At 47.6% G+C, this 8,934-nt stretch overlaps 2 protein-coding genes across 2 annotated transcripts in view; both read left to right on the forward strand.

Moving 5' to 3' along the window:
• The first annotated feature begins 241 nt into the window (after nt 1-241).
• LOC131886049 (cyclin-dependent kinase 1-like) lies at nt 242-3,456 on the forward strand. The gene is made up of 4 exons (XM_059234270.1): nt 242-828; nt 1,996-2,099; nt 2,179-2,318; nt 2,567-3,456. Exons 2-4 carry the CDS (start codon nt 2,003-2,005, stop codon nt 3,287-3,289), a joined length of 960 nt encoding a protein of 319 aa, XP_059090253.1. The 5' UTR covers nt 242-828; nt 1,996-2,002; the 3' UTR covers nt 3,290-3,456.
• Nucleotides 3,457-5,226: 1,770 nt separating this feature from the next.
• LOC131886045 (protein strawberry notch homolog 1-like) overlaps nt 5,227-8,934 on the forward strand; it is a gene marked incomplete in the record, with an annotated part of 6,113 nt that continues 2,405 nt past the window's right edge. Inside the window, 5 exon segments of the mRNA XM_059234262.1 lie at nt 5,227-5,527; nt 5,854-6,463; nt 6,790-7,448; nt 7,539-7,942; nt 8,015-8,917. Of these exon segments, the coding sequence (XP_059090245.1) occupies nt 5,504-5,527; nt 5,854-6,463; nt 6,790-7,448; nt 7,539-7,942; nt 8,015-8,917 (2,600 nt within the window).

Here is an 8,934-nt window from a genome sequence, read left to right on the forward strand (position 1 = left end):
GTCAAGGACAAAGACCGGCAATCGGTTGACATGGCAACCTTCGTCCTTAATAAAACCCACTATTTTACCAAGCGATTCCGTCCTAAAAATCGCCTCCATTGTCGCCAGACGGCAATACCATTAATCTGTAGTTATTTTGGGATGAAACCCCCTGCTTACAATATTAACAGTAAGAGACCTTTCTGACTTTTTGAGGCTTTGTCAAATTGCGGGATTCCAGTGAGCTGAAATTCTTTTTGTGGATTATCTCTTTTCCCGCCCGTTTGGCCCGACTCCAACGACTTTCACGCAGCCTGTGTTTATTAAATGGGCCGAGGCTTGAGAGCGCGAGAATTTTAAACGGCTAAACGGCAAGATCAGCATTGAGCACCTTTTTTCACAGATACTGACTGACTGACTGACTGACTGACTGAGGGGTGAGCGCTCTTCCTTCCAACGGCGACATCGTTGGGATTGGACGATCTCTGGTGGGAACTGGGAATGAGTAAACTGAAGCCCTCAAACACGAGTCCATCAGTCTGAAATCGGGGCGGTCGAGTCCTCAACCCAGTTGTGGAAGTGGAACGGATTGGCACCTTGGGCAAAGTCCTGAACCGCAGCAAAGCTCTACGGGGAAAAGAGCGATTACTTATTCAATCCAATAATCATAATTTCTATAGCAGATAACCAACTCGTCTTTACCATCTCCTTCATCGTCCGCTCCAAGAACTCGACTGCTGAGACTCAATTAGCGAAGACGTTAGTTGCCGCAACTTCGGTTAGACAACGGATCTCAACAACCAGTGTTTTTTTTTCTTTTTTAATTTCATCCTTCAAATAAATATTCAGGTAAGGATTGGTTGAAGTCGATCTCGGTGTGTTTTAATTGTGGTTTTGAGCATCAATAGAAAAACCGTTGAAGTGTTGTGATCAATGACCTTCAGAATGAACCTGATGCATTTTCCGGGCATTTTGGGTATCCCAATGACCATTATGCAATGTCTTCAATCGTTCAGGGCGGTTAGATTTTGTGTAGGATAATTCTATGATATGTTTTTGCAAATTTGCATGACTGTACTTTGGCAAAAAAATGTACCTCGTTCTATCTTTTGTTCCGTAAAACTTAAAAAGTACCAGTGGATAAATGATTTTCTCCATCACGCCAAACTAAAGCGTTTCTGAAGAAATATCTGGTCGTTGACAAACCAACCCTTCGACCTGAAAGTTTGTGAAGATAGCAAGCGACATGAAGGTGATAACCTGAGTCAAGTTTCTTAGAGGTCTTCCTTCTTACCTTGGAGTTTAGTACATGGACTGTATGAAAATACGCCCACCGGAGTGGTCAGTGGATGCCTTTTCTGAGCAACTTCTAACTAACCCTCAACTCCGAGGTAAGGGCGTTTAAAAAACAGGCCTCAGCTTTGAGTTTTTCCCTTTTCCACTTCATTTCTTGTTCAAGAAACATGAAGCCCTCACTGTATTCTTTGTCGGATTTTCCTTTCTTTCGGTCACCTTGATGAAAAGCGTCAACTGGTCCGAATCAGTGTCTCCATAGTTTGCCTTTCCGGGTGAACCTTCGGCATTTTGTTCTAATTTTGCGCGGAAATTCCTGACTGAGGCTGTGCGCTTTATCCTGACAATTTTCGCGTTATCAGCCAACCAACAACAAACTCCATGATATGAGTTATTTTTTGTATCAAGCCATTTCAATAGATAAAAATGATATTAAAGAATGATATTAAAATTTTGCAAAATTCCAGTAATTTTGCAAAAAAATATTTGATTACCCAAGTGTCTTAAAAACAGGCCAAAATCAAGACTCAACCATAGACAGGACCCTTCCTAAACTTTTTTTAAATTGCCGCTGTTGTAGTTGTTGCTCTTTTTGGCCATTTTGTGCGCCTTTTCCTCCACGTAGCTAGAAGCCCTGGTACAAATTGTCAAAGTTGGCGGTCAGCATACTTACGTACTTTGAACCACAGAACTCGAGCACTTCTTTGGATCTTCCCTCCCCAGGACCAGTATGCCGCTAAAATCCGCCATGTCCGCCCCCGCCAAGCTTGACGACTTTGTCAAGATTGAGAAGATCGGCGAAGGCACGTACGGCGTGGTGTTCAAAGGTAAGTTCTGATCAAGCCAACCAAAAAGCACACTCGGGAGGTGATTGATCTCAATGGTGATTGTACTTTTGATTGACAGGGAAAAACAAAAAAACGGGCGAAATCGTGGCCATGAAAAAGATTCGCTTGGAATCCGAGGAGGAGGGCGTGCCTTCCACGGCCATCCGAGAAATCTCTTTGCTCAAAGAGCTTCAACATCCCAACGTGGTTTGCCTTGAGGTAACAAGAATGATTCGGACCATTATTGAGCTCTTTTACAACTCACACTAGTTTGCTTCCATGGAATACATGGATCGAATATGAGGTTTCAATGGCTTTCATTGAAGTCGATTGATCTGTGAAAAACTCGAGTTTTGGCCAACTTCCTGGGCAGTGTCCCACGTCCGTGATGGATATGCCTCTCCGCCGCTTTTTATCGACAAGCAAATATTGAGTTCGAATGATAATGGTTGGGTTTCTACTTTCAGGATGTCATTATGCAAGAGAACCGCCTTTACCTGATCTTCGAGTTCTTGACCATGGACTTGAAGAAGTATATGGATACGGCCATTGGCAGTGGAGAAATGATGGACCCACAGCTGGTCAAGAGCTACACCTATCAAATTCTCCAAGGCATGCTTTTCTGTCACCAACGACGCGTCCTTCATCGGGATCTCAAGCCACAGAACTTGCTCATCGACAAGAACGGGGCCATCAAGATCGCGGATTTCGGACTGGCTCGGGCTTTTGGCATCCCGGTGCGGGTGTACACTCACGAGGTGGTGACCCTGTGGTATCGAGCCCCGGAGATTCTCCTGGGCGCTAACAAATACTCCTGTCCCATTGACGTGTGGTCTATTGGGTGTATTTTTGCCGAAATGGCCACCCGCAAGCCGCTTTTCCAAGGCGACTCTGAGATCGACGAACTATTCCGAATCTTCCGGATTCTGCGAACCCCCAATGAGGAGATCTGGCCGGGTGTGACCCAAATGCCGGACTTCAAAGCCACCTTCCCAGCTTGGACCACGAATTGTCTCAAGAATACGGTCAAGCAATTGGATGACCAGGGTCTCGATCTGTTGGAGCAGATGCTGGTATACAATCCGGCCAAGCGGATTTCCGCCAAGCAAGCCCTAAAACATCCCTATTTTGACGATCTCGATAAATTTGCTTTGCCCGCCAAACCGAATGAGTTCGATATCAAAATCTAAAGGTGATTTCAGATCGGAAGACTACTACCATTTCACCATATTCTTCTCAAGCTCTGTTTTTCTGTGTAAATATTTTCGGTGTTTTCAAATCAAACTGGTGGGTTGAAATGTTTTTTTTTCTTCATCTTTATTATTCGTAATAAAAAGCGATTCATCCGACCAGTTAAGCCGGGTCTTTTTCTTTCTATACCTGAACATCTCCATCATGAAAAAAAAGAACCATCATGCATCACAGCGACATGGTTATCTGAGATCCCACTCAGGATGATGAATTACTTCATTGTAGCCGAGGGCTCGCGGCTTCTTGCTTTAAAACATGGTGTACGCGAGGGTGAAAGTACGCACAAGAGCTTGAGGTTGGGTGATGTTTTTGCGTTTTAGTTTCGCACTATACAATGCCCCCTTCGAACTCAGCCCATCCAATTACGTCGAAATTAATCCAACAGATTAGTCAAGATAGAGGTCATAATAAAAATTAAATCGACACATTCTTCGTAAGCCTAACTTTTCATGCTCATTTTACTCGTACCAATGCTTCAAAACTATAGTAACGCTTAGTGTTGTATGAACGCTCGACCGGATAAAAGTTAACTTTTCAACGATTTGTTGACGGGCCGGCCATAAAAGGCACCTCCGCCCCCGCTCTGGCCCCAGCCATTGGCCAGCCCGAAGAAAGCATGGCCGGAGGATCAGGGTGATATTTACAGTTCGCCTGGACGTTTCGAATAAAACTTCCAAGGTACTGACATTGACATAAGTATACCCAGCTTGGAAAGGAAGAAAAAAATAGGCAAATGGTAATGCCAAATCAGAAAAGGCATTAAATAAGATTGCCAAAACCCACAAAATTTCTTATTGTAATAATGTGGAAGTATAGAACCAGCGCAATAGGGTATTGTGTGAATCTGATGCAAATTTTCAATCGTGCAATCAAGAGTAATTGGATTGAATCATCCAAAAATTAGCTCACTTATGGGAGATGGTTTTAGCGCAGTTGGTTAACGCGCGACCGAGCTAAGCTCGGGTTCATGGGTTCCATGTACCCCAACTATATTGAAAAGTGCCCTCATGACCTCCCAAATTTTGAGGAATCATAGACGAAGCAACTCCTGGAGGGTATAATGAGAGCGGACCAGGCGGACTAGTTTTCAGAGCAAATGAATGTCAGCTGACCGGCTGCTAGGGTATAGTTTCTGATTGTAGAGGCGCTGCTTTCCATCAACTAGAGTTGCACTGTCCACTGGTTACCGATTCAGATGCAGTAAAAAACCACAACAAACTCGATTTTTACTCTTCTACGTTACTTCTTCTATGCTGATATCATCATTCAGCTGCTACTTAAAGGAGTCAATACTTTCTTACTCATCCTATGGCCTGTCTTATCGCTTTTTGGTTCGAATTTGAGTCACGCTCTGTTCTTCAGGCCCGATCGAAGCAGCGGAACAATCAGAAGCAGAAGAGCAGAAGAGACAGGGCGACCAAAAACAGGGAGATTTTGGGGGCAAAATTTCGATCTTAGTTTGTCTATTTGGCCAATGAAAGTTCTTTTTTGGGGGGGGGGATTTAAGATACATTAGGAAAAATAACAAATTTTGTGAAGGCTTTTGCGGCTATTTTGGGCAAAATTTGAGATAGTCGAGATCCTTTTCGCAGTTTTCGAAAAGCATTCATCAAAAATTGAATGTTCTTTGACCGCTCTATTTCTCGTCATATTCCAAACTGACAAATATCAATACTTAGACCTGCCAGCCGATCTTAGTCTCATCATAACCTGTCTGTTTTCACCACTTCCTAGGTTGGATCAAACCTGGAGAAACTACAGTATTGACGCGTAATTTAGCCTCGACATGTTAAAGCCTAAGATTTTTTCCATGGGAACAAATTTGGACGAGCTCAGCCCGGGGTCACCCTGCTGAGAGAGGAAAAGGCCAGAAGAGCTAGCAAAGAGACGGCGGACACACGGACCAACAGACAGACCGACCGACCGACCAACTAAGAGGAGAAACGAACTCAGCCCCCATCCCTCCATCCAGCCCTCCAGCCGCGACGTGAGACAAACAGAAGGACTCGAATCATCATCAGGACCCTCATCACCCTATATCACCCTCGGGAGCGGTCGCTAGGTGGACCGCCGTGATCCTTAGAGCGGCTGACAGGTTCGACCTCGCTCCGTTCCAAGGCGAGTAGCCTGGACGTCGTTCGTGAAATTGCATCATGTCCAAATCCGCCACCTCCATGGTAAGCATCCAGCATGGACTCCTTGAGAGAGAGAGAGGTGGGGGAGGGAGGGGAGGGCTCATCCGGTTGGGGTAGCGACCCGATGGCCCTCAACCTGGCCCTGGACGGGGGTGGGCCAATCACATCTCAGCCCCGCCCGACGTTCTTAAGCCATGGGAAAAGATAAGCCAGGCAGGCAGTCTTGATAAGTCCCGTTCCAGTACCTTGTCAGTCCGTCAATCAGTCAGTCGACTCATTGGCAATAGAACCCTAAGGCTTCAAACTCGGGAGGCGTGGTCAGGCGTCAGGAATCGGGGCTGATTTGCCGTGTGATTATTCATTTACAGGCCAGCGCCCGCCCCATTCACAAGGACGAATTCGATTCGGACTCTGAGGAGGAGGCCGAAGCTATGGCTGTCGGACCCCCGATACGGAGTGCGCCCAAACCGGCCGATGAGGAGGATGACTCGGATTTTGAAGACCCGGATGAGATCGAGGTGCCAGGCGGGGGCTCCACCTTACAATATGTGCCCTCGGGCAATGAGCCGGCGCCTTCTACCTCGTCCATGCCCGCTCTGCCCACGCTGCCCACGCTGCCCAGTGGGTCGAGTCTACTCCGCGGGTCCATGTCCCAAATCAAGCCCAATAACAGCCTATTGAAACGGACCCCCGCCCCTGCTGCTAAGAGTAATGTTTCCATTCCGCTCATTGACCTGGAAGACGATAGCGGATTGGAAATATTGAAAGAGATTCCGGGCCATTCAGCCCGTGGCTTTGGCGGGCCTTCCATGTCCTCATTGGCCGCCTTAGCCGGCATCGGCGGCGATGTGGGCGGCGTGCTCGGGGCCAATGGCTTCAACCCCTTTCTCCCGGCCAGCGTGTTGTCGGCTCAGGATCCGTTCTTCATGAAACAAGGCTTGGGTGGACGCAACAATCCCACCGATATTCTACAGAAATGTAAGTTGATCCAAGACCCGGCCTTTGGACGTATGGCTGGCGGTTAATGCGCGTTGTGTTGGTAACCTAACTGATAATGTGATCATGTATCTCTCCTTTCTTGCGAATTTGACCATCTCAGATCAAGAGGATTGGTATAAGGCTTACCAAGGTATATTCTAATAGGCCTGGTTGTATTTTGCTAGCTTGTTGATGTGATATGTTTTGAAATGGCCGCCCGAATTTTGGCATCTTTTTCTCTTTAGCGTCTTTTTGTTTGGCATGTGGCATGATACTCCTTATGCGTGCTAGTCCCCACATAAAAGATATGCTTGTCTACGTTGCAGCCCTCCAGAACGGCGGTCTGTCCAGACTGATGGGCATGAATCCGTACTCCATGTCGGGCATGAGCGGCTTCCCACCAGGCATGAACAACTACGCCCTAGGGTCCGGCGGTGGCATTATGTCCGGACCGCTTCAAAGCCGACAAATCTCGAACTTGTGGCTCAACTCTGGTTACCGACATCAAGGCGAGTCTCAAGAAGACGAGGAGGTCGCCAACGAGGACGAAGACGATATGGGAGTCATCGAAACCTACTCCAACTATTGGCCGTCCAAACTCAAGATTGGCAAGAGCCATCCGGACCCAGTGGTAGAAACCGCCTCTCTGGCCAGTGTTGAGCCCCCGGATGTTTGGTACGACCTCTCCATCCCAGACCCAACCATAGACGAAGGCAAGCTCTCGGCTCTGCAATTGGAATCCATCACTTACGCCTCACAACAGCACGAAAAATTCCTGCCCGACGGAAATCGGGCTGGATTTCTCATCGGCGACGGTGCGGGTGTGGGCAAAGGACGAACCATCGCGGGATTGATCTTTGAAAACTACTGCAAAGGTCGTAAGCGAGCTATTTGGGTCTCTGTGTCCAATGACTTGAAATATGACGCCGAGCGAGACCTCAAAGACATTGGAGCCGGACACGTCGAGGTCCACTTCCTCAGCAAAGTATGATGATCGATCATCATCCGATCGATGCTTTTGTGTATCGGTGCGTCTTGACTTATGATCTCATGGTGATTTATTGTCTCTTTCCAGATGAAATATGCCAAAATCAATTCCTCCACTAACAATAACGTGCGCAAAGGCGTGATATATGCCACGTATTCCGCTCTGATCGGCGAATCCCAGGCCGGGGGAAAGTACAAGACAAGACTAAAACAATTGCTCCATTGGTGTGGTGAGGACTTTGACGGACTCATTCTGTTCGACGAGTGCCACAAAGCCAAGAACTTGTGTCCCAATGGAGCGGGGAAGCCCACCAAAACCGGCCAGACCGTCCTTGAGCTTCAGCAGAAGCTACCTAAGGCCAGGATCATCTACGCTTCGGCCACAGGGGCCTCCGAGCCCAAGCACATGGCTTACATGGTTCGATTGGGGATATGGGGTCCTGGCTCTCCTTTCAAAGATTTTAGCGAGTTCTTGGGCGCAGTGGAGAAACGGTAAGTTTTCTTTGGTTTTCTTGACCGTCAATGACATTGATCTGACGTGATGTTTTGGCAAAATTTTCGCAGGGGCGTGGGCGCGATGGAAATCGTGGCCATGGATATGAAGCTCCGGGGAATGTACATTGCTCGTCAATTGTCATTCCAAGGCGTGGGTTTCCGCGTGGACGAGATCGAGATCCCACGGGATATCGTCGACATCTACAACAAGTCGGTGGACTTGTGGGTGGATTTGTTGCACAAATTCGAGGAAGCCGCCGCATTGGTGGATGCTGACAAGAAGATGAAGAAGACAATGTGGGGCCAATATTGGAGCTCTCATCAGCGGTTCTTTAAGTACTTGTGTATCGCAGCCAAGGTCAGACATGTGGTCAAAATCGCCTCAGAGGTGATCAAGATGGGCAAGTGTGTAGTCATTGGTCTCCAGTCCACGGGTGAAGCCAGAACGATCGAGGCCATCGAGCGAGAAGAGGAACTCACCGACTTTGTATCCACTGCCAAGGGCGTGCTCCAATCCTTGATTGAAAAGCACTTCCCCGCCCCTGATCGGGCCAAGATCAACCGCCTGTTGGGCAAAACCTCGATTCTAGACGACCTCGGTATCAAAACAGAGGACAAAAAGAGCATTCCGATCATCCCCATACCCTCGTCGTCGTCGTCCTCGATCACTTCATCGGTGAAAAACGAAAACGGAAACGGGAAACGGAAACCGAAACGACAGGCCTCACAACGAAAGAAGAAGATGAAATTCGCCATGGATTCTGGCGAGGATTCGGGCTCAGATTTCGAAATGTCCGAGGATGAAGACGAAGATGACGACGACGACGACCACGACGACGACGACGACGATGACATCGATGAAGATGCTTCGGAAGAGGATTTTAATCCCTTTGGATCGGGTAGCGATGACGAGGACGACCCTTGGGCAAGAAAACGCAAGCAAAAGAGGGTGAACAAGAAGAAGCCGAAAAAGAAGAAAGTCAAACCCG

Source organism: Tigriopus californicus, chromosome 9 (genome assembly GCF_007210705.1).
Source record: "Tigriopus californicus strain San Diego chromosome 9, Tcal_SD_v2.1, whole genome shotgun sequence".
NCBI classification, from domain to species: Eukaryota; Metazoa; Arthropoda; class Copepoda; order Harpacticoida; family Harpacticidae; genus Tigriopus; species Tigriopus californicus.

Coding starts and splice junctions, on each gene's coding strand:
- LOC131886049 (XM_059234270.1), top strand. CDS start 2,003: ATGCCGCTAAAATCCGCCATGTCCGCCCCCGCCAAGCTTGACGACTTT. Junction 2,100..2,178: donor GTACGGCGTGGTGTTCAAAG/GTAAGTTCTGAT, acceptor TTTGATTGACAG/GGAAAAACAAAAAAACGGGC. Junction 2,319..2,566: donor CCAACGTGGTTTGCCTTGAG/GTAACAAGAATG, acceptor TTCTACTTTCAG/GATGTCATTATGCAAGAGAA.